The 25,056-nt window shown below is 33.0% G+C and overlaps 1 protein-coding gene across 2 annotated transcripts; it reads right to left on the minus strand.

The window, feature by feature from the left end:
- Positions 1-1,980: 1,980 nt before the first annotated feature.
- Positions 1,981-12,799, minus strand: LOC126883384 (venom serine carboxypeptidase-like). 2 transcript variants are annotated; one of them, XR_007697633.1, is made up of 4 exons: positions 12,058-12,799; positions 8,185-8,385; positions 2,426-3,145; positions 1,981-2,343 (listed from the first exon to the last, which is right to left on the minus strand). XR_007697633.1 is itself a non-coding variant. In XM_050648909.1 (3 exons), the coding sequence occupies exons 1-3, from the start codon at positions 12,656-12,658 to the stop codon at positions 2,541-2,543; spliced, it is 1,407 nt and encodes a 468-aa protein (XP_050504866.1). In that variant the 5' UTR covers positions 12,659-12,799; the 3' UTR covers positions 1,981-2,540. The 2 variants fall into 2 exon arrangements, 1 of the variants encoding a protein (XP_050504866.1); XM_050648909.1 differs by having other exon boundaries at positions 1,981-3,145.
- Between the last annotated feature and the right edge of the window lie 12,257 nt (positions 12,800-25,056).

A 25,056-nucleotide genomic window follows, 5' to 3' on the forward strand; every position in this document is an offset into this window, starting at 1 on the left:
AGAACTTGCATTCAATCATTTTAATATATTTGAAAGATTTATCATAACTAATTTTGAAACCCTTTCTTCTAAATTCGTCTTGCAGCTGTTTTATCATGTAGACGATGTCGTCGTTTTCTTCTGCTAAAATTATTTGATCATCGGCAAACAAATGGCTAGGGATATACAGGGTGTCCCGAAAAGATTGGTCATAAATTATACCACAGATTCTGGGGTAAAAAATGGGTTGATTGAACCTCACTTACCTATATACAATAGTGCACACAAAAAAGTTACAGCCCTTTGAAATTACAAAATGAAAATAAATTTTTTTTTCATATACCTATCGAAAACTCTTAGAGACTTTTCATTGACAATGAACATGTGGCATTCTTATGACAGCAGCATCTTAAATAAAAATTAAAGTGAAATTTGTGTACCCCATAAAAATTTTATGGGGGTTTTGTTCCCTTAAAACCCCCCAAACTTTTGTGTACGTTCCAATTTAATTATTAGTGTGGCACCATTAGTTAAACACACTGTTTTTAAAACATTTTTGCCTCTTAGGACTTTTTCGATAAGCCAGTGTTTATAGAGATATTTTGAATATTTATCGAATCCACCACATATGTGTATATGGTTAAGTACGATTATAGAGACCTGTTAATAATCTGAAAATGTATTTATAATTTACATTTTTAGGTATATTTTGAAAAGAAGCCACATCTCGATAAAAGGTGACTTATCAAAAAAGACTAAGAGGCAAAAAAATTTTAAAAACACTGTGTTTAACTAATGGTACCACAATAATAGTTTAACTGGAACGTACACAAACATTAGGGGGGGTTTAAAGAAACAAAACTCCCATAAAATGTTTATGTAAATATATTAAAAAGAAGCCGCATCTCGATAAAAAATCGGTTATCGAAAAAATACTAGGAGCCAAAAAAGTTTTAGAAACGTTGTGTTTAACTAATGGTACCACAATAATGAATTAATTGGAACGAACACGAAAGTTTGGGGGGGTTTAAGGGATCAAAACCCCCATAAATTTTTTGTGGGGTGGACAAGATGATCCTGCCATAATGAATGATACATGTCCATTTTCAATAAAAAAGTCTTTAATAGTTTTCGATATATTGAAAAAAATCGATTTTCATTTTGTAACTTCAAAGGGCTGTAACTTTTTTATGACCACATTTGTACTAAAGTAACACCCTGTAGTCGTCGTCAATTTTTAGTCCCACTATCCACAATTCTTATACCAGTTTTCTAGTAAAGTTTGAATGAGGTTGGTGAGTGGCAGCTTCTTTGGTGAAGCCGTTTCTAAGTCCTACGTAGAATGGACAACAAATGCAATATAATTAACACCATCAAAGAGCGCAAACTAGAATAACTTGGCCATGCTATGAGGAATGGACAGAAATATGGTTTGAAGTAACTCATTCTTCAGCGCAAGGTATTAGGAAAAAGAGGACCTGGTAGAAGAAGAATATCTTGTCTTCATAGTCTGAGAAAGGGGTTCAATACATCGACAACCAGACTATTCCGAATACGAGCAAGCAAAGTTAGGATAGCCACGGTGATCGCCGGAACAGATAGGAACCTTAAGAAGAAGTGTATCTCTGTTGGTTATAACATAATCTATCATATTATATCTTTGTTCACAGGTGTTATTGAATGTAGGTATATTTCTGTTGATCTTTATAGCCAAAAGATGTTTGTTGTAAGCTCGTTATTTGTGCAGAAGTTTATCATCAGTTCTTCATCTTCGTGTTAAACCTTCTGGTTATGTTTTTGGCTAATTCCGGGTATTACTTGGTTGCCTATTCGAGCGTTAAAATCTTTCAGTATTATCATCTTCTCTCTAACGTGATCTACTACTTGTTCTAATTTGTCATTCAATGTTTCCCTTCTTGTTTGAGACTCGTTATTTTCTGGTCCATATAATCTTATGATCTTTTGTTTGTATCAAATTATTGGAAAAATAAAAATATTACACAAAAGTAACTTAATCTTTATTTACTTAATGTACCTATTTCTAAACAAAATTAATTATTTCCTTAATAAAATATCAAATGGGTATTTCACTGTCTTTCAGTTAATAATATCAGAAAAATTCAATATTTTCAAATTTTTTCCAATCATTCAAACCTGATCTGTTTATAATCTGTGTAGCTCACACTGACGCAAGTCTGTAGCTGTAGACATCCGCATTGATCTTATTGTGAGATATTGTCAGTAAAAATTACGAAACATTTATATGAAATTATTTTAGCACATCATTAATATAAAAAACAACATTTAAGATAATTAGATAAAGACTTGGTAATAGGTGAATGATCAAAAATACCCTCAAGTCCCCTAAAATATCCCAGACTTTACGAAAGTCCTACTGAGCTACTAAAACAGTATAATCGAGTAAGAAGATAATAATGAACCAAACCTAAAATATCCCAGACTTTACTAAAGTTCTACTGAGCTACTAAAACTATATAATCGAGTAAGAAGATAATAATGAACTAAAAATAATAGTTCGAGAATGGTTACATGGAGTATGATTATGTTCTATGGAAAGGTTTATTGCTGGTGAACCGATTGATAAGATCAAAAGCCCATTGAGGTTGATCCGCTGGAACCATATGACCAGCGTCTCGCACCAGTACTTCAGTCAAATTCCCAGCTTGCTTAACATACCCAGCAAGATCAGTACCGACGTACCAAGGATACCTTTGCGCTGTCTTGTACTGGTCTGCACCGTTAAAATCGAGGTTCTTCAGGAAGTTCTCTGTTAGAGGATAGGCGACAATGATATCTAATTGACCATTGTAGAGCAGAACTCTGTAATTGTTGAGAAGCTCGGTAAGCCAGGGAGTTATGCTTTGCATGATGTCGTTCTTCAAGTTATTTTCGACTTCAGACGACACAGCACCAAATGATGTGTTGCCGACGTGGATAACAGCGCGTACGTCATCTCTCTGAAGATATCTGACGGCTTCTTCTATTTCTACATTGTTGGGGTCAATAGGGTACAGATAGTTGTAGTAGTTGGTGAAACCTGTGATATTTGTGAATGTCGATGAATGGTTGTCGAAATCATCATCTAAAAGTTTATGGAAGACCTCCTGTGCTTTATCGAACTGTTTGTTTTGGATGTATTTGACAGCTGAAACAAAAAAAATACATAAGTGCTTGCATCTGTTGCGGTAAAATTCTTTTATCAAGAAGTTTATATGTTGGTGGAAAGCCCCCAGATAACTACCACATTAAAGTTCCGCATGGATAGATAGATATTTATTTATTTATCATAATAGATAATACACAAAACAAAAACATTGCACTCCACACCTGTACAAATTACATAAGAATTGTCAAGGCAAGGAGCGCTGTATAATTATCATAAAGTATTACAAAAATTAAAAACATGAGACTAAACAAATAAAGAAATAAGCATTGTCAAATTAAATTAATCAGAAACATTCAATGTATAGGTAAATAAAAAAAGAAAAAATAACATAAAAATAAAAACACTGGAAGTACAACAAACATTGCCAATTGGTTTCTAGGTCTTAGTTTTAATATAATGGACTAATAATCTCTTAAAGATAGTTGCATTATGGCTATTTTTAATGTGATAAGGTATATTATTGAACTGTACAATTCCTTTATGAAACAAGCTTTTCATTGAACTGGACTTGTTGGTTGTTCCAACATAAAAATTTATTGAATTTGCAGCTCTAGTGCTATGCTCATGAACATTTGCTATCGGGACCAACTGACTGTTCAAATACTCAGGCAATAAATGGTTTACCATCTTAAATAAGAATGTCATAGATTGGACATACATAAAATGTTCAACTTAACCAATTTAAAGTAAATAATTGATGGATTCGACCGTTACTTGCTGGAAGTTCATTTTATCTATCAATAAAACACTGAGAAATCACTAAATCACTTGAGAAAGGCACTCCGCCGAAACAGCTGTAGTCACTTAGTTATAATAAATTTTGTGGAAGTATAGAAAACAAACGTTTTCAGTGTTTTATTGGTAGACAATTTAAAGTTTTCAGCATATCTTGAATTCGAGTATATCGATTGCATCTCAATATTACTCGCATAGCCTTATTTTGGAGAATTTGAAGCCTGTCATAATTAGAACATCCTGTATAAATCAATGAACAACAATATAAAAAGTGAGGTAATATTAACGAATTATAAATTGTTAATTTAGTTTGAAATGTCAAAAATGGTGATACTCTTCGAAAAAAACCTATTTTTCCCCTACCTTTCTGCAAATGTAATCAACATGTTTACTAAAAGTTAGTTCCCTATCCAATATGAATCCCAAATACTTTATTTCCTGAACCATTTCAGTTTTTTCATTATTTAATTTAATGTGAACATCCAAACTTAAGAATTTCCCGAAAAGAGTATTATTACCAATAAACATGTATTTGGATTTTAACTCATTGACTTTCAATTTGTTTAACTTAAATCTTTCAGTTAATAAATGCAATTCACAATTCATCGTGTCCACTACATCAACAAAATCTTCCCCATAAAAATATATTATTGTGTCGTCAGCAAAAAGATGAATTTTACATTTGCTTAATACGTTTCCCAAATCATTAATGTATAATATGAAAAGTAGAGGTCCAAGTGCACTGCCTTGCGGCACACCAATATCATTTAACTGTGGATTTGACATTTCACTATTTAATTTAGTCCTTTTAGTCCAGAAAGCCACTGCGCATCCGCTAGGAAAAATATTCTAATTCAGATTTTTTGCACAATCTTACTCAAAAAGGACTCCTTTTAACAAATTTGCATGTTGCCAGGACCAAAAGGTGGTCAAAAATTTTTTAAACGTTTTTTTTTTTGTTTTTTTCCTAAAATTATTTTTTTTGCTTGGAAAAAAGTTTTTTTTGGTTTTTTGAATCATTCCAAACAGAAAAGGTCTTTAATAACTTTTCTCTAAAAATGATAGTTTTTGACATATATGCGATTAAAAATTGAAAAATTGCGAAATCGGCCATTTTTAACCCTCAAAAACTATGTGAAAAACTGAAAATTTGAATGTTGCCGAGGTAGGTAGATATTCTTTAAACATCGATTGATGAAATCCCGAAGAGTTTTTTGCAATACAATATTCAAAACTCCTATTTTTTTTAATTGCTAATCAAGCGTGCTCGACACTATTTTCCACCGACAGTATGGTGCAAATGAAAGGAATAAATTCGTTATTTCGTAAACCGGCGACTTTTAGGAAAAATCCCGAAACAGGTCGATTTTTATTTTTAAGTTATGATATTGTGGCATATATGGTATACTAGTGACGTCATCCGTCTGGGCGTGATGACGTAATCGATGATTTTTTTAAATGAGAATAGGGATCGTGTGGTAGCTCATTTGAAAGGTTCTTCAATTCTCTATTCAGTAATGTAAACATTTACATAATTATTTATACAGGGTGTCCTTCTACTTCTTTTTTGTCAAATAATTTAATTTAATAAAAATTTTTTGGACACCCTGTATAAATAATTATGTAAATGTTTATATTACTGAATAGAGAATTGAAGAGCCTTTCAAATGAGCTAGCACACGACCCCTATTCTCATCACGTCCAGATGGATGACGTCACTAGTATATCATATATGCCACAATATCATAACTTAAAAATAAAAATCGACCTGTTTCGGGATTTTTCCTTAAAGTCGCCGGTTTACGAAATAACGAATTTATTCCTTTCATTTGCACCATACTGTCGGTGGAAAATAGTGTGGCGCATGCTTGATTAGCAATTAAAAAACAAAGAAGTTTTGAATACTGTATTGCAAAAACTCTTAGGGATTTCATCAATCGATGTTTAAAGAATATCTACCTACGTTGGCAACATTCAAATTTTCAGGTTTTCACATAGTTTTTGAGGACTAAAAATGGCCGATTTCGCAATTTTTCAATTTCTATTCGCTTATATGTCAAAAACTATCATTTTTAGAGAAAAGTCACTAAAGACCTTTTCTGTTTGGAATGATCCAAAAAACCTAAAAAAACTTTTGTCCATGCAAAAAAAAATAATTTTAGGAAAAAAACAAAAAAAACGTTTAAAAAATTTTTGACCACCTTTTGGTCCTGGCAACATGCAAATTTGTTAAAAGGAGTCCTATTGTATAGGAGGAATTAGAATATTTTCCCTAGCGGATGCGCAGTGGCTTTCTGGACTATTTGGTACCTATTTGACAGATAATTTTCCAGCCAATTAAAAACTGTCCCGTTAAAACCATATTTCTTTAATTTCGAAAGAAGTATATGACGATCTATTGTTTCAAATGCTCTTTTGAGATCTATAAAAACTGCGCATATACCGACCCCTGTCGTATCTAAAATACTTTTCATATCTGAGACAACTAACTGTAATGCGGTCTCACATGAATGAGAATTTCTAAATCCAGTTTGGTATGCTTAGTAGGGAAGCGCTTTCAAAGAAAATAATAACCCAAGGCTCCGAAATACGACCAGAGATAACCACTAGCTAAATCCATCAAGCACTAAGAAAAATGAAAAAGCATCAGGTGAAGATGGAGTCGTAATAGAGGCCATTAAAAATAGAGGCCATATTCTTATAGGTAAAATAAAAAATCTCTTCAACTTATGCCTTTATCAAAAGTCGATACCTGAAAAATGAAAAACGCAGTAACAATACTGTTGCATAAGAGGGGGAGATAAAACAGACTTAGAACATTACAGAACCATTAGCTTGCTAAATCACTTATACCAACTCTTTAAAAATGTAGTGACATCAAGAACAAGCTGGACTTCGGACAAAACTTTGGAACAAATGACCATCTGCAGGCAGTAAAGTTAAGAGTTACTAACTGAAAAGTCAATAGAATATAATAAGCCCCTTGTCCTAACATTCGTGGATTTTCAGAAAGCCTTTGACACGATAGAGCTGGATAGCATTTTAGAAGCTCTAAATCTTTTTCTTCATGTACCATGTCCTTTCAGAACGTTGGTTACCATCATAGCTATCTTAATTTTATTTACTGCCACCCTAAATAGCATGCTTGTATCAACATCATGCTAATCTCGCAAGTTCTTCAACCATGAGGTTCTTCTTCGTCCTGGACTGCGTTTGCCTGCTATTTTTCCTTTCAAGATATTTTGTAGCAACCTATATTTGGACCTCTCATTACAAGTCCGAAATACTCCAGCTTTTTCTGCTTGATGCTTTTTATGATCTCAGTAGTCTTGCTGAGACGTTCTAGTATTGTGGAGTTTCGAATCTTCTCCACCCAGGAAACTTTTAAAATTCTTTTATAGCACCACATTTCGAAAGCCTCAAGGCGATTTAGATCGATTTTATTCACAGTCCAGGGCTTGACATCGTAAAGTAAGACCGAGAACACGTAGCAGCGAAGTAGGCGGATCTTCAATGCCAGTTTTAGGTCTCTGTTACATAACACCTTGGACATCCTTCTAAAAGCGGCTCTAGCCTGCTCTATCCTAGATCTAATTTTGCCGTGACTTTCTGCGTTACAATTTAATTGCTGTCCAAGGTAAACGATTTTATCAACTTGCTTAAGTTTGGTATTATTGCTCTAAATGGATGCCGCATTTACTATCATTATAGTACACTCATCTATAATATTTATGAAGGGGCAACAATGAGTGTTAAGATACATGATAAAACCAAACAAATAAGCATAGAACGCGGCGTCAAAAATATTCATAACTGTTCTTGAAGATGCCTTTAAGATGCTCAACTGGGACGATAACGGGATCACAATAGATTGAGAAAAGTTAAAGCAACCCGTGAAAACACGGCTTTACTGCAAGAACGATTCGGTGAGCAATTTATTTGACACTTCAGACTGGTGAATTGGCCGCCTATATCCTGTGACATCGCACCTCTAGACTTTCTCCTTTGGGGCTACCTACCGTCCAAAGTCTATAGGAATACGCCGGCTACGGTTGAGGCATTGGAGGCCAATAACTCGAGTCATTGGTTAAATAACAATCTAAATGCTCGAATATGTCATCGAGAATAATTGGAACTTCAGAATGGACCATCTTAACCGCAGTCACGGTAAACATTTGAAAAAAGTTATCTTTAAGAAGTAATTTAAAGAATGGTACTATTGTATGATAATAAAGATTTTCAAATAAATCACCCTTTACTATAAACTAACTACAAATACGAACCTTCTTGTTCCGCTTGCTTAAAAACTTGCTGGCCATTCAAATCAACCATTCCTAATTGATATAAATAATCTCCATAATTTAACTGGAATTCTGGATTGATCAAACCATTTCCTATAGCCAGTCCCTTTAGATTTATTTTCAACTTGGCATCCGGATTATTTTTATGAATAGTATATGAAATAGCTGGAACATACTTTCCTCCTACAAAAAATTAAAATGTTTGCAAATATTTGGAATAGTGAAGCAAGGTACAAAGAGAAACAGGGTATGGTTCCTGTTCCATTTAGCTGAGGGGGCAATAATACAGAAAATACGACTACTCCAGTGAATCAATCAATCAATAATCTTTATTTTATCTGACTTTTACAAGTATTGAAATGCATCAAATACAATCTATCAGTAAAAACTATAAGTACATAAAAACAGTTAACATAAAAACATATAAAATATACACAAAAGCATACAAATTGTTAAAAAGATGCCTGCAAGTATTCCTCTAACGAATAGAAAGCGTTTACCAGAAGTAAGTCCTTAAAGGCCGCGTCTCACCATCAAATAATTTGATCAAACAGTTTGAGCAAACTTGACATACTTGAGGAAGTACGTCAAAGTGACGTCACACTTGCAGTTTTTTTGAAATTCTAAAAATCTGTGCTCTCACTATCAGTCTAGTTTGATCAAATTTTTTGTATTGAGTTGTCTAACTTGTTTGTACTTTATTTAAAATTAAAATTTTTCATTATTATCCACAATGAACACTCAGGATGTGACATCACTAACTGTCACTTTCAGTTTGCTCAAACCAGTTTGATCAAATTATTTGATGGTGGGACGCGGTCTTAACTGTTCTCTTAAATACATAAATATTTGACTCTTTAACATAGGCAATTTATTATAGAAACGAATGCATGTTGGGTAAGGACCCTTGCCCACAACGGTCAAGTGGCGAGCAGGGGTCACCAAATCATTTCCGTAACGAAAATTGTAACCACTCATTAAGGAAACATCATTTCTGCAAATAAAACTGCATATATGTGACTTTACATAAACAACACAACTGAAAATATACAGCGAAATTACAGTTAAAATATTTAATTGTTTAAAAATTGTCATGGTACGAATAATTTTTTTTTTTTTGAAGAACAAGCACCTCAACAAGTGAAGGTTTTGCCGGGATTTAGAGTAATCCAGGTATCGATCAAGTTTTTTTCGTTAGACAGAAAAATATCGTTATCGGTTGCTTTAGAAGAATTAAGAATTGAACCATATATATTTGATAATATTTAATCCAAAGTAACAGGAGATGAAGTTCCAGAAATTAGGAAAAAATTGCGAAGGGATGGCGACTGGTCGGAGCACTTCTAAAAAGTAGTGTTACCTCAAGAGCTACAAAATCGCGGTTATTGAAGTTATACTTCTTTACCGGCGATAGAGAGTGATTTTTTTATATGTTAAAACCTATCAGCCCGGCGCATGCGCATTATAACTTTGTTCTGATTGGATGTTCAAATGACATGTCAAACATTATCCGATATGGCAGCTGTGGTTTGGAGGTAAAGGTAAAGGTAAACAAATGTATAATATATTAGTTTTATTGTTGTGAGGACAGAAACAAAAAAGTTTATAATATTGTAGTGACTTAAATAGTTTTTAAAAGCAACAGGTACGTAATAATTGTTAATGTATCATGGGTATAAACCTACCTATTTGATCTGCCAAAATACATAGTATGTAATACTTTTATTTATATAATTTGATTACCATCAAAATTTCTATCAATATTCACCTAATATATTGTTTTTTTACTCTTGTATTTTTTCAATTCTAAATCATTTCAATTCAAAATTAAAATAATTTGATCAATTTTCAAAATATCAAAATATCACAAGTTTAATCCGTTTAGTTAGTCGATCTTCGTAAATACTGACACATAGTGTCCGTGGCTAAGCGGAGAAGGCGAATGAATTCCAATACCAACCGCTCTTATCAGCGCTGGTTCGAGTCCCAATAGAAACTTTCTTTTTTGTTTTTTTTAATACATTTTATGATTGTAAGTATATTTATTATATAATTGTATTTTCAGAAAATACGTATTTAGTTAAAAATTTTTTCGACAATTAATGTTCAGACATCATTTGTGGCTTGTTTAATGTGTTTGTGTGTGTTTTATTCTTTTAATTTTTGGCACTGTTCTAATAAAAATGTTTGAGAAGTAGTAAGTATAAATTAGTTTAATATTTAAACAAAATATAAATAAAAAGTATATTAATTTCGTTTAAATCATATAATAGAAGTATAACTTCTTACGTGCGTACAAAGTACACACACATTCTTTTTTTCGGTGATACAACCTACAGTACTGTATAGTAGTGAGCGTTGGATTCTGAATAAGAGAGAAGAAAATGCATTGGAAAGGGGAACGGAGCGTGCTGAGGAAGATTTCCGGTGGTGTAAAAGTAAGAGAGAACAAATGGAGAAGACGGACGAATGCGGAAGTTCAAAAACTGTTTGGGAAGCCAGTAATATACTCAGCCATATGGTTAAAACTAGAAGACTTCGCTGACTGGGACATGTAGAAAGGATGTCAGGGGACCGATGGGCGAAGAGTAGATTGTTAAGAGGTGAGGGAAGAAGAAAGAAGGGTCGGCCGCGGAAAAAGTGGCTGGAAGCAGCCAAAGAGGATCTACAAAGAGCAGGCGTTGTAAATTGGAAAACATATGTCCTAGACAGAATAAACGTGGAGAAAAAAGTTGAAAAATTTCAAGCGATGGGCCCCTGTGGCCTGCAGTGCTGTTATAATATTATATAAAAAGACATTTGTGATAAGCTTGAAATTGACATTCTTCTTTCGAGAAAACGTAAAGTTTCTACTAGATTAGAATCTAATATCTTATAATATGTAATAATGAAAATGCGTTTACAGTCTTGGAAATGAAAAAAATTTATTGGCGCTATTTTTAGCATTGGAACCCACACTAAAAAAGCTGACCACAAATATGGGCCTGGTGATTTCCGTTTAGATTTAAGATTGGCGCTTTTTGAGCTAGTCCGGCCCTGACCTGAATTGTTTGTACTCCCAAACATAGTCGTTTTTAACTTATTTTTATGAGCTATACATAGAATTATTTAAAGAATTTGTTTGTTACCTCCCTACCTCATTATCTGTTAAAACATAAAAATAAGCATACCTACTTATGTTAAGCATATTATGAATACTAGCTCTCCAGCGGCGCACCCAGGGGGGTCTTGGGGGTTAAAACCCCTCTCAGGGTATACAAAGAATAGTAGGAAAATGTAACTTGTCTGTCAAAATGCATTTACAGTCTTGGAAATGAAAAAAAATTATTGGCGCTATTTTTAGCATTGGAACCCACACTAAAAAAGCTGACCACAAATATGGGCCTGGTGATTTCCGTTTAGATTTAAGGTTGGCGCTTTTTGAGCTAGTCCGGCCCTGACCTAAATTGTTTGAACTCCCAAACATAGTCGTTTTTAACTTATTTTTCTGAACTATACATAGAATTATTTAAAGAATTTGTTTGTTACCTCCCTACCTCATTATCTGTTAAAACATAAAAATAAGCATACCTACTTATGTTAAGCATATTATGAATACTAGCTCTTCAGCAGCGCACCCAGGGGGGTCTTGGGGGTTAAAACCCCTCCCAGGGTATACAAAGAATAGTAGGAAAATGTAACTTGTCTGTCAACAAACAATACAACAAAATTTATGTGCCCAAGCCAACCCCCCCACCCGCCCACAGAAAAATTCTGGGTGCGCCACTGTAGCTCTAAAGATGTAGATTAATTTTGTTAATATTCCATTCAGAAGATTAGGGTTAGTTAAAAGATACGTATTATGTTTATACAAACCATAAGACTCTCCAGTAACATAAAAATCGTTTTTCTGAAGATTAGGAAACATTGTGAAAAACTGAGTAAGGGCACTGTACAGATCTTGCCCAACCTTAGTTTCATTTTGAGCGAATCCTCCGTTAGTGAAACTATATCCAGTACCAGCTGGGCTATCAATATATATCATAGAATGAGTAGTACTCCAGGAATAGGGTCTGAGTTTCAATCCTTTCTTAGATTTGGCTTTGAAAGGGCCATTTTCTGTAAAAAGCCCGATCAGCGAAGATGCTCCTGGTCCACCTTGAAGCCATAACACGACAGGGGCGTTTTCGTAATTAGTTGCAGCGGGGAAGAACCAGAAAAATAAATTTGAGCCGAAGGTTTTATCAACAGTAAAATAACCGGAGTAGCTTTCAATCTTCTTAAATCCGTTGAAATATACCTTGGAAGCTGCCACAGCTTCGGTTATTTTGTTCTGTTCTATAAGAGGTGTGAGTAGCAGGGGAACCCCAGGATCGTCTGTGATCGGCTCTACAGCTATTTTTGGGTAAAAATTCGGAAAAGCCGAGTGTGATATTTGAATTAAACATATACATGTTAAAACTAACACTTTCTTCATGATTGCACTTGCAGAACACCTAATTTCCGTATATCTATATCACAACAATTTCTAGTTCTACTAGTACTTCACACTAAAAAATGGATGACTAAACAGATTTACAATATCATCTCACCACCCACCACTGTGAACCGCTAGATGTGTCAGAAAAGAGATAAATGAAAAGAAATCTTCTAGGTTATGTGCATATACAATAATTTATTAATAACACACAGTTTAATTTAATGTAAAATTAATTATTCAAAATATGATACCAAATACCAAAAATTTTGGAATCCTTATCAGCTTTGAAAATTTTTAGTTCTTCCTAAAATAAATCAGATGATATATTCAGTAATGGCGGCATAAAAAGTGGTGAAAAAATTAATCGATGGAAATTGTAAACTGAAAACTGTAATTCCAGACCTGTATAGTGCGTCTAGTTGTTCAAAGATGGCAGCAGTATGTAGTTGAAGGGATACAAAAATTGATCAAATTATTTTTTAATATACATAATTATAATAAAGCAGGGTTTAATTTTAATAATTTCAAAACTTTTTTATAGGCCAGGGCAGGTCTATGAAAAAAGAATACATATGGATGTGAAAGGTACAAATATAGTGCAGTCAATGAGGGTATGTGGCTCCGAATTCCATCCTACTATATCGATTTACGTGATATTTTCACAGTAAGTAGGGAATAGCCCAAGATACAAAGTCTACCCTATGCCGATGTGTGCTTTTGTCTGGGGGCGGTTCCCACCCCTTCTGGGGGGTGGAAAATTTTTTGCTTAAATAACTACAGAAGTTGCTAGAGAACCTAATACTAAGCAAAAACTGTTCTATATTTTTTTTTCGAAAACTCAATACTTTTTGAGTTATTCCTGGTTGAAAATTGGCCATTTTCATTGAAACATAACACCTTTTCAAACGGTTTTTTGTGAAATACCTTAAAAACTGTGCATCTAACTAAAAAAACCATATAAAACATTTTTGTAGCTTATAAAATAACAAAGAGATTCTTTCCTTTATGAATCTTCTAGTTATAACACAAAAAGAGATATGGTAAGTGAAAACAACTTATTTTCTTGGTGCATGCTCAAATCAGTGTATTTAACTTGAAAAAACAGAGAAACGGTCGATTTTAGGTGTATAATGCTACCAATAACTTTTGTTGTGATTAAAAAGACCTTTAAAATAAGCAATATTCAATGTCGATTACATTTAAACTATGCGAGATAAACTGTAAAAAATTTGATGACTAACGTATTTTAAGAAAAAAATGAGAAGTATATTTAACCCCTCATCCACAAGAATTTAAATGCATAATTTTCCTTCTACAATACATTTTACTATAGTGTTCTTTTCATGTTCAAAAAGTTGGGCGGGTTTAAAATGAATGGTTTTTGAAAAAAATAAGATCAAATTATTGAGCGCATTTTTAAATTTTCTTAAAAATCTTCCTATTTCTCCATGTAACTCGAAAATGATAAGAGATGCCAAAAAAAAGATGCCATACAAAAATGTAGGTTTCTTCTAGATAAACATTTTGATTTTATTTTTTATAACAGTATCTCTTATCATTTTCAAGTTACATGGAGAAAAAGGAAGATTTTTAAGAAAATTTAAATATGCGCTCTATAATTTGATCTTATTTTTTTCAAAAACCATTCATTTTAAACCCGCTCAACTTTTTAACATAAGAATAACACTGTAGTAAAATGTATTGTAGAAGAAAAACGATGCATTTAAATTCTTGTGGATGAGGGGTTAAATATACTTCTCATTTTTTTCTTAAAATACGTTAGTCATAAAATTTTTTACAGTTTATCTCGCATAGTTTAAATGTAATCGACATTTAATATTGCTTATTTTAAAGGTCTTTTTAATCACAACAAAAGTTATTGGTAGCATTATACACCTAAAATCAACCGTTTCTCTGTTATTTCAAGTTAAATACATTGATTTGAGCATGCACCAAGAAAACAAGTTTTTTCACTAACCATATCTCTTTTTGTGTTATAACTAGAAGATTTATAAAGGAAAGAATCTCTTTGTTATTTTATAAGCTACAAAAATGTTTTATATGGTTTTTTTAGTTAAGATGCATAGTTTTTAAGGTATTAGCAAAAAACCGTTTGAAAAGGCCAATTTGTTTGCCAAAAAATGTTTCAATGAAAATGGCCAATTTTCAACCAGGAATAATTCAAAAAGTATTGAGTTTTCGAACAAAAAATTATAGAACAGTTTTTGCTTAGTATTAGGTTCTCTAACAACTTCCGTAGTTGTTTAACCAAAAAATTTTCCACCCCCGAGAAGGGGTGTGAACCGCCCCCAAGACAAAAGCACACATTGGCATAGGGTAGACTTTGAAAAAGGAGATATTTTCAAGCTATTCCTATAATTTCATTAAAATCCATGCAGTTTGATAGAATTCGAAGGTAATAACCTGTTCTTGCTCTCATTGACTGCCCTAATAGTAGTATTCTGATTTCGGCTGAAAAAGTTGTGGGATAACTTCAAAAACAACACCTAAATAATTGATGTTCCTTCCTTCAAATAGAGAGGAGGGAAAATTATCATTAATAATTAAACATAAATAAAAAAAATTAAAATATTTAAAAATGATTAAACATAGTTTTTTTAATATATTTGCTTATAACTTTCAAGGCCCGGTACTTTCTGTCCCGATTAAACCCCGGTTAACGGAATTTTAGCATGACAAAATTCCTCTATAACCGTGTAGTCCAGGAACCGAAGCTTTTCACCTCGCAATTTTTACAGAATAGATCGATTTGCTTGAATATTTGAGAATAAGTAGTGGATAGTCCAAGGATCAAAATCTATATGATGCCGAAAGGCGCTTTTACCATGGGGGTGGTTGCCACCCCATCTCGGGGGTGGAAATTTTTTATTATATTTTTAGCGCAAAAGTTGATAGAAACATTAATTTTAAGCAAAAAATAGTCTATACATTTTTTCGATAAAATTAACAGTTTTCTATTTATTCGCTATCGAAAGTGTTAGTTTTATATCGAAAAAATCAATGTTTTTCGATATTATACTCATTTACGATTCACTCAATTTTTGCCGTAGAAAAAATTTTTTTAAGCCAAGTTCTTGGGAATTAAATGATCTACAATTTCATATTTAAACATTTTTTCTTGTCTCTGATGCTAATCTTTCTATTCTGAAGAAAATGGCATTTTTATTAAACTACAAAAATTCGTTATTCGCTTTCAACTCCAGTTTTTTATAAACTAATCATTTTAAGCCAGTTAAACTTCTGGAATCTATTAACAATACATAAATAAAGACGTATGAAGAAGGCCAATGACTAAAAACACCGCTAACTTACATGATGCTTCCAATTCGATTTCTTCTTTTTTTTTCAAAAAAATATATTGATTTTTAACCGTAACTTTTTTATTTCTTATCCTGGAAAGTTCGGTAAAAAAGAATTTTATAGGTTTTGACAAGATCTATAAGGCTATTAATATTAAATCCTTTTATAATTTTCAGTTGCAAAAAGAGGTGACTTTAAAAGGGTTGGTAAAGGGGGTCTTTGCATGTTATTTTAAGTTTTAATTGTCAATAGCTGACTCAATTTTTGCTGTAGAAAAAATTTTTGCAAACCAAGTTCTTGGGAATTAAATAAGCTACAATTTTATATTTAAATATTTTTTCGTATCTCTGATGTTAATCTTTCTATTCTGAAGAAAGGGGCATTTTTTACCAAACTACAAAAATTCGTTATTCGCTTTTAACTCCATTTTTTTAAAATTAATCATTCTAAGACGATCAAACCTCTAAAACCTATTAATAATGCATAAGAAAAGAAGACCAAATAAGGTCAATGACTAATTCTAATTAGGGTGGTAAGTAGGGGGAAGATTCCAATCACTTTTTCGCTGAAAAAAATAGGGACTGACATTCTTTTTATTATAAGTCACTTAATGTTTGAGCTAGAGACTATTTTTTTTATTTCTGGAGATAGATATTTTTAAATACTTTAAATTAGTTTGAACAAGTTACCCTCGAAAAGTGCATAGTTTTCCCGTCTTTTGACTTTGAAACTACAATATTTAGCATTTGACGAAGAAGATAACATATAATAAAGCATAGCTCGATTACTGTTGGTCTTAAAGAAAATAAAAAAAAACTGATTGGTTTATTTTTTCAAAAGGTACATTTTCCTAAGCAAAGTTGTTTTGATAAAACGAAAACTTTTTGAGTTATTAGCAGAAAACTGATGAAAAACATTGATTTTTTCGATATAAAACTAACACTTACGATAGCGAATAAATCGAAAACTGTTAATTTTATCAAAAAAATGTATAGAAAGTTTTTTGCTTAGAATGAAGGTTTTTACCAACTTTTGCGGTGAAAATAAAATAAAAATTTCCATCCTTGAGATGGGGTGGCAACCACCCCCATGGTAAAAGCGCCTTTCGGCATCATATAGATTTTTATCCTTGGACTATCCACAACTTATTCTCAAATTTGCAAGCAAATCTATCTATTCTGTAAAAATTGCGAGGCTTTGTCCTATTTTAAGCTTCATTAAAATTCAAAAAAATAATTTATTAATGTTTCGACGCCCAATTCGGGTGTCGTTGTCAAAATACAAAATACTACTAAAATAAACAAAAATGTTGTTGCTAAATAAAAAAATTCTTCTAATAATTTACTTAATCTGACTCATTTATATTGGCAATTCAGACGTATATTATACATTTTAAAGTAGAAGACTTATATCGACTTATATGAAGTAGATTTTAAAATGATATCGCCAATATTTATGAGTTGCATTCCTGGGACGACTTTACTAAAAGGTAGTTCATTCGATTACATGAAATCAATCCCAACTCAAGAATATCCGTCACAAAAAAATCATAGCATGTGATGTATTTAAAAAGACAACCAAATACAACGTCGAAGCGTTAATAAAATTGTTTTTTCAATTTAATTGTGGCTTATTTCCCATAAACATATTTTTTATAAAATACGTAAAATAATACAACAATTAGACCTGCAGACATCTCTAAACAAAATTTTACGTTTTTTTTCGAAAAAAATGAATTTTGAACTCAATCTACGGGTCTATAAAAATAGGCAAATGCTATAAAAGCTTCGACTACTTGTGTAAGTTTTTTTAAATTTTTAAGTTGATTGCACCCCCGAAAAAATGACGTATTTAGTGGTAGTTGGAGGGAGAGGAGAGTCTTATTTTTTAATCACATAGAAAGTAAAAATAAAAAAATAAATTCTGTGTGTGAGTGCACTTTGCCTATCTTATCGGCATTGCCCATATTCATGAAAATTTATTTGAGCATATCTGTGTTCCGTATATAGAAAAACGGGATCCACCATAAGGAAACTATAATAAAATATTTAAATAATATAGGTATAAGCCCATAAAAACTGTGCATGAAGTCGTGTCTGGGACATTTTCAATACCTAACTCATGTTTACTGACTATAAATATAAACAAACTATTACTTAAAACAAATTGCACACCATGTTAATATCTACGATTTATGATCATATTATTCCGAACACACCCTTCTTAAGTCGAGATTTACTTACAATAATAATAATCATATAACTAATAATTAATGGCTAACTGAACCAACCAAGGCTTTCCTTCTTTATAATGTGTAATAATCTAAATTTACAATTATATGATGTGTCGCAACAGATAGTAACGCAAAAAAAGGTCACAGTAATACAAAATCCACAAAATATAATACTGAGGTGCTAAAATCTGAAACTGCTAGAGCTAATTACATGAAAATCTTAGGGACAATTTCTCATATCGAGTTCAACTCCAGTTTAACCTGAACTTTTAGTGAACGTCAGTTTAAAGTCAAAATCGTCTTTCTCAATTCACGTTCAACCGATGGCAGTTTAAACTTGAACGATGCTTGAACGCTGGAATTCGGCCGTTCAAAGATTTCAGAACTCAGTTCAGGTGATTTCATGGATTACGCATGCGTTGTATTAACACGAAACGCTTTCATAATATAAATATAGCCTATTTTATTATATTAAGCCTAACGATAAACGATAACATTATATTTGTTTTTATTTATAATTATTAAAATGACTATTTGACTATAAATACTTAAATTTAACTTTATTCAAAAACAGCATAAAAAAGGTCGTACAAAATGGCAATAGTTTTTTACCTTTTGCCATCTATTGGCATTTCTCGAAAGCTGTAGAACGTGCACTAATAATGAGAAATGCATTCCAAACAAAACCGAAGTTCACCGGTGAACCTCGGTCAACTGAACCATAGATTAACGCAGGTATGAGAAATCGACCCCTAGACGAAACGTTACCAAACATTGGTGAAACTTTAAGTATAGAAGAGCATTGGACTAAATACCTATAAAGAAGCCATGCAGACAGCGACTGAAACTGTATTAAAACTTACCAAGACCAGAAAAAACGAAGATTGGTTCGACGAAGAGTGTAGACATATTAACCAACAAAAAAATGAAGCATATAAGATCCTCCAGCAGCGCAGAACGAGATCAACTCTCAAAGATTATGAAAATCTTAGAAGGGAAGAAAAGAGAATGTTTAGAAGAAAAAAAGAAAGAACAATACGAACACGCTCTAAACGAAATTGTTAACTACCACAATGGAAAAGACATACGAAAATTCTACCAACAGAAACTTGCTTCATATGGTTCAGAAACTTGGTCACTTACACAGAATGACCAAGAACTGCTCAAACGTTTTGAGCGAAAAATCCTAGGACGAATATATGGAGGTATAAAAGAACAAGGTTTGTGGCGCAGGCGTTACAACTTTGAGTTGTATAGAAATTTTGGAGAACCTGACGTTGTACAATTCATTAAGGTAGGATGCCTTTGTAATAATAATACTCAGGTATTTATTAAATATTATATTTAATAAAAGTAGGATTTACAATATTTACGTTACGTCATGTTATATGTTCTAACCTTCTAGCCTATATCTAACTTCATTGTGCCAAGTCACGCCTTTTCTTCTTTATCATGGCCTATTACTACATCTCTCCCTTTTCCATATTTTTTTTTCAGACAACGAACTTTAATGAAACAAAACTATGCTAATACAAAATACAATCAGAGTAAACTATACTAATACAAAATATAATCAGAATACTTAGCAGGCTGTATGATAGTACGTGATGGTCTCAAGCTCATGTCACACTCTGAACTGCTAGAACTCTGATCTTTACTACAACTAGGTGTATCATCATTGTCACCACTTAAATTCTGAGTTTGCCTAATATCATGATCAATTTTTGACTTACGCAAGTGGTAGCTGTTTCTTCTTAAGATATTTTTACCATTATCAATTAAATAAGACCTTGGAGCCTCATGTTTATTGACAATATCAGCCGGACTCCATTGATTATTGTCCTTGTATACCACATTTTCAACTTGCTTATATTCGGGCCTATTTCTTCTCTGCCTATCATAATATTCCTTATAAGTATTATTTCTTTCTTCTAATTTTGACCTAACTTCTTTGATATTATCATTTTGCTTTTCAACAAATGGTAATTTAGTTTAAAGTTTTCTGCCAAATAAAAGTTCAGCTGGTGACCTCTTGAGATCAGTAACAGGAGTATTATGATAGTTCATTAGAGCAACCCACATGTCATCTGATTTTTTAATAATATTTTTAGATATTTGTACAAACCTCTCAGCTAAACCATTCGATCGAGGGTAATGGGGGCTACTAGTTTGAAATTTAAACTCAAATTTATCTGCAAACTTTTTGCATTCGTACGATCCAAAAGGCATATTATCAGCTATAATTACATCTGGTATACCATGTGTTGCAAATATCTGCTTGAGTGCATTTATAACATTAGACGATTGTTTACCTCTTGTAGGGATTATTTCTAGCCACTTCGTTAAATAATCAGCAACAGCCAAATAAGCTTTGCCACCATGTTCCATAATATCAGCACCCAATTTTTGAAATGGCAATTCCGGGACATCATGAGATATTAATGGCTCTTTACTATTTGCATATCTATACTTTTCACAAATTTTACAACTCTGTATCTCATTCGCAATATCCACACTCATCCCTGGCCAAAATACGACATCTTTTGCTCGATCTCTTGAACGATTTATACCAAAATGACCTTTATGTACAATTTGAAGCATCTCTTTTCGCAAAACTTTAGGTACAACAATTCTATCATTGAAAAATAAAAGATTATCATTAACAAACAACTCAGTTCTTAACTTGTGAAAAACTTTCATCTCTCCTTCATACTTTGTATTCTTCCACCCTCTCAGACAACACTCAATGACTTTACTCAGTACATTATCTTTTACTGTTTCTGCTTTAAACTGAATCTTTCTAGTCTCACTCATTCTTAAATGCTTTTCTAATGAATGCACCATTTCATTCATATCAGCATCATTCCCGCACTTTCATCACTTACGTTTCTAGACAAATAATCAGCAATATGTAAATATTTACCAGGTACATACTGAATTTGTATATCATATTTCAGTAGCTTCAGTTTTAGCCGTTGCAACCTAGGAGAACTAATTTGACTTATTTGCTTACTCATGATACTTACATTAGGTTTGTGATCTGTTATGAATTTTACAGAGCGACCATAAATATAATTGTGAAATTTTTGACATGCAAACACTACAGCTAATAACTCTTTCTCTATAACAGCATAATTTTCCTCAGTACCTGTTAAACCTCTAGAAGCATAAGCAACAGAGGTCTTCCATCTTGCATTAGACAACATCCCAAACCAAACTGGGACGCATCTGTTTGAATTACAATATCTCTACTAGAATCAAAATTCTTTAGAGATATATTTTTAGCAAGTTCCTGTTTTATCACTTCCAGTGCTTTACTGTGAACTCCAAGCCACTGAAAAATAACATTCTTTTTCAGTAACTGATACAGTGGGCTTGCAATCTCACCCAATTTCGGAACAAATTTCCGTACATAATTTACCACACCCAGCAGTTTTTGAAGCTCTTTCTTGTTTGACGGATTTTTTAGCTCATTTATCCTCAATCTTTCATTATCTATTTTCATACCATCTTCACTAAAAATGTGTCCCATATATTTCACTGTCAGTTGTCTAAACTGAAATTTTGATTTCTTAAACTTTACACCCTTTTCCCTAGCTCTTTCAAACACTTTTTTAAGTCTTTTGTCATGCTCCTCCATGGAATCAGATGCAATTAATAGATCATCAAAATATATAATAACATTATCAATGTCACCAAAATTTTTACAATTTAATTTTTGAAAATATTCTGGGGCCAGATTTAGACCGAATGGTAATCTAAGAAATTTGTAACACCCAAATGGAGTTGCAAATGTTGTTAAGGAACTATATTTTTCATCTAATTTAACTCGATAAAAGCCATCTTTAAAGTCTAATACTGAAAAATATTTTTTTCCTGACAGTTTCGAACTTACTTCCTCTAAACTAGGTATTTCAAAATATTCCCTAACAATACATTTATTAAGCTCTTGAGAGTCTAGACACAGACGCAGTGAACCATCTGGCTTCTCAACTATAACTGTATTATTAACCCATTCACATGCTTCTGTTACTTTGGATATAATATTTCTACTTTCTAATTTACTTAATTTCTCTTTTAGCTTATTTTTTATGGTAAATGGTACTCTTCTAGCTGGTCTAGCTACTGGAATACTATCATTTTTTAATTGCATTTTACAAAAACCTGTGAATGTGCCCATTCCCTCAAATAAATCTTTATATTCTAGTAATAATTGTTCCTTATTAGTATGTTCCTCATCAACATTCACACTCTGTGTTTCTTTAATTAAGTCAAAAGAATAACATGTTTTTAAACCCAAAATTGGCTGGATTTTAAATCTACAACTACAAATTCTAAATTATAATTCCTATCTAACCTCTTACAATTTAGAGTAATTTTCCCTAAAGGTTTCAAACGTGTACCTCCATAAGCTTCTAACATAGTATTACACTTTTCAATTTTGTACTTACTGTTTCTGAATAAGACATTTAAGATATCCCTAGGTAATATATTTACTTCTGATCCAGTGTCCATCTTGAACTCAATGTCTTGGTTGTTTATGTTGACTACTTCGATCCATTGATTACGATTTCTACTGACTGCGCCATGTAATAATAATACTCAGGTATTTATTAAATATTATATTTAATAAAAGTAGGATTTACAATATTTACGTTACGTCATGTTATATGTTCTAACCTTCTAGCCTATATCTAACTTCATTGTGCCAAGTCACGCCTCTTCTTCTTTATCATGGCCTATTACTACAGCCTTAGATGGATAGGTCGTGTAATCAGGCGAGAGGAAGATGCCATAGTCAGAAAAGTTTTTGACCGAAGAGGGCCGATAGGACAACGAACAAGAGGAAGAGCGAGACTTATATACCAAGACAACCTAGAGAATGATTTAAAATCTATTGGAATTAGAGCATGGAGAAGAGTTGGCAGAGACAGGGGCGAATGGAGGATTGCTCTGAAGAAGACTTTCGCTCATAAAGAGCTGTAACGCCACTGATGATGATTCCGAACACACCCTTCTTAAGTCGAGATTTACTTACAATAATAACACTTATCATATAACTAATAATAATTAATGGCTAAATGAACCAACCAAGCCAAACGAGGCATGGTGAAGGCCAATGTCCTTTTCTTTGTAATAAAAGGGTAGGTTATAAAATCTACTATCCGCGTGGTCCTGTCTTTCTCTTCATTCCAGGGATTTGTTCCGATATGAAATTTGCTTCGTCTTTTCGAGAGTGTCCTACAGTTCTTCTATGACAAGCGTCATATCTAGAACACATAGTGTGCCACAAGGAATTTGAGCAGCTCCAGGTAATAGTAGAAGACAAAATCGAAGGTAAAAGGGTATAGGAAGAAATAAAAAATCCTGGCTCCGAAACATCAGAGATTCGACCTACACAACATGGAATGACTTAAGCCCAGAACAGAGAAAAATTTGCCATTGGCGATAAGCCAACCTCAATAGAGAAGGCACTTAGAAGGGGGATAGTTTTGCGGCTACACTTAATAGGCATATGCCTATATAGTTCTTACAGTCTCTTGTAATTCTCTTTTTGTGTATTGGTACAGTTATTGCATTTGACTATATTCTAGAGGCAATACTTTTTTCTTCCATATAAGATTTTGGATTTATAATAATCTTTTCTTTGTTTTTCTCCTATATATGTCAACGTTTCTGGACTAAACTTGATCACTCCCAGGAGGTTCTCCATGCTTCCGGTAGTATATTGTGTTTTATAATGTTGTCAGTTGATGCTGCTACCATTGCTATATCATCTTTCTTCTTCTTCCTCCTCCTCCTCTTCTTCTTCTTCTTCTTCTTCTTCTTCTTCTTCTTCTTCTTCTTCTTCAGGTGCCGTGTCCGTATTCAGACATTGGCTGTCATCATGTTTACAAGTTCCTGAAACCTTTCTATCGGCTGCTGCGCGAAATAATTCTTCTACCATGGAACCACACCATTGTCTAATATTACGCAACCATGAAAGTTTCTTTCGACCAATCCATCTCTTTCCCTCCACTTTTGATTGTATTATAAGACGAAGTAGATGGTATTTAGACCCTCTAATTATATGGCCGAAGTATTCTGTTTTTCTCCTCTTTATGATGTTTATGAGCAGACGTTCTGAATTCATCATTTGGAGAACATTTTCATTGGAAGTGTGCGAAACCCACGATATCTTTAGGATTCGTCGATAGCACCACAATTCGAATGCTTCTAATTTATTTAGCATTGTGGTTTTTAACGTCCATGTCTCACAACCATACAATAATATAGACCACACGTAACATTTTAGGACCTTCTTGCGAATCTTCATCGACAGGCTTCGGTTACATAAAACTGGTTTCTAGGTCATTAAAGCCTTACGTGATATTTTAATCCTGGTTATTACCTCTTCATCACAATCGCAATTTACATTTAACCAATTGCCAAGGTATTTAAAATGGTTTACCCGTTCTCTCTCCTCTCCATCAATCATCCATTTCATGTTTACCTGTAGCTTTTCTAATGTTCAGCTTTTCTTTGACAGTTCTACTTGCACTCTCTGCGTGTTTATCAACAAAGCAAGAAACCCATTATGAACAACCAGCACGGCACAGCCCGGCACGGCACAGGACAGTCCAAATTCATTTGTATAGTTTTAAATGCAACGTAACCCATTATGAGCAGCCAGCCCGGCCCGGCACAGGCCAGCACGCAAACGGAACGGCCGAAATTCTCCGAGTAGAATAAAATCCGTTGGAGTCGAACGGCCAGTCGGCGCCAGTGTGTCATAATTGTTATAAAATATTATATATTATATTGTTGATTTTTTAATTGAAAGCGCGTTGTTTCTTTTGAA

Source organism: Diabrotica virgifera, chromosome 4, assembly GCF_917563875.1.
Source record: "Diabrotica virgifera virgifera chromosome 4, PGI_DIABVI_V3a".
In the NCBI taxonomy this organism is placed as follows: domain Eukaryota; kingdom Metazoa; phylum Arthropoda; class Insecta; order Coleoptera; family Chrysomelidae; genus Diabrotica; species Diabrotica virgifera.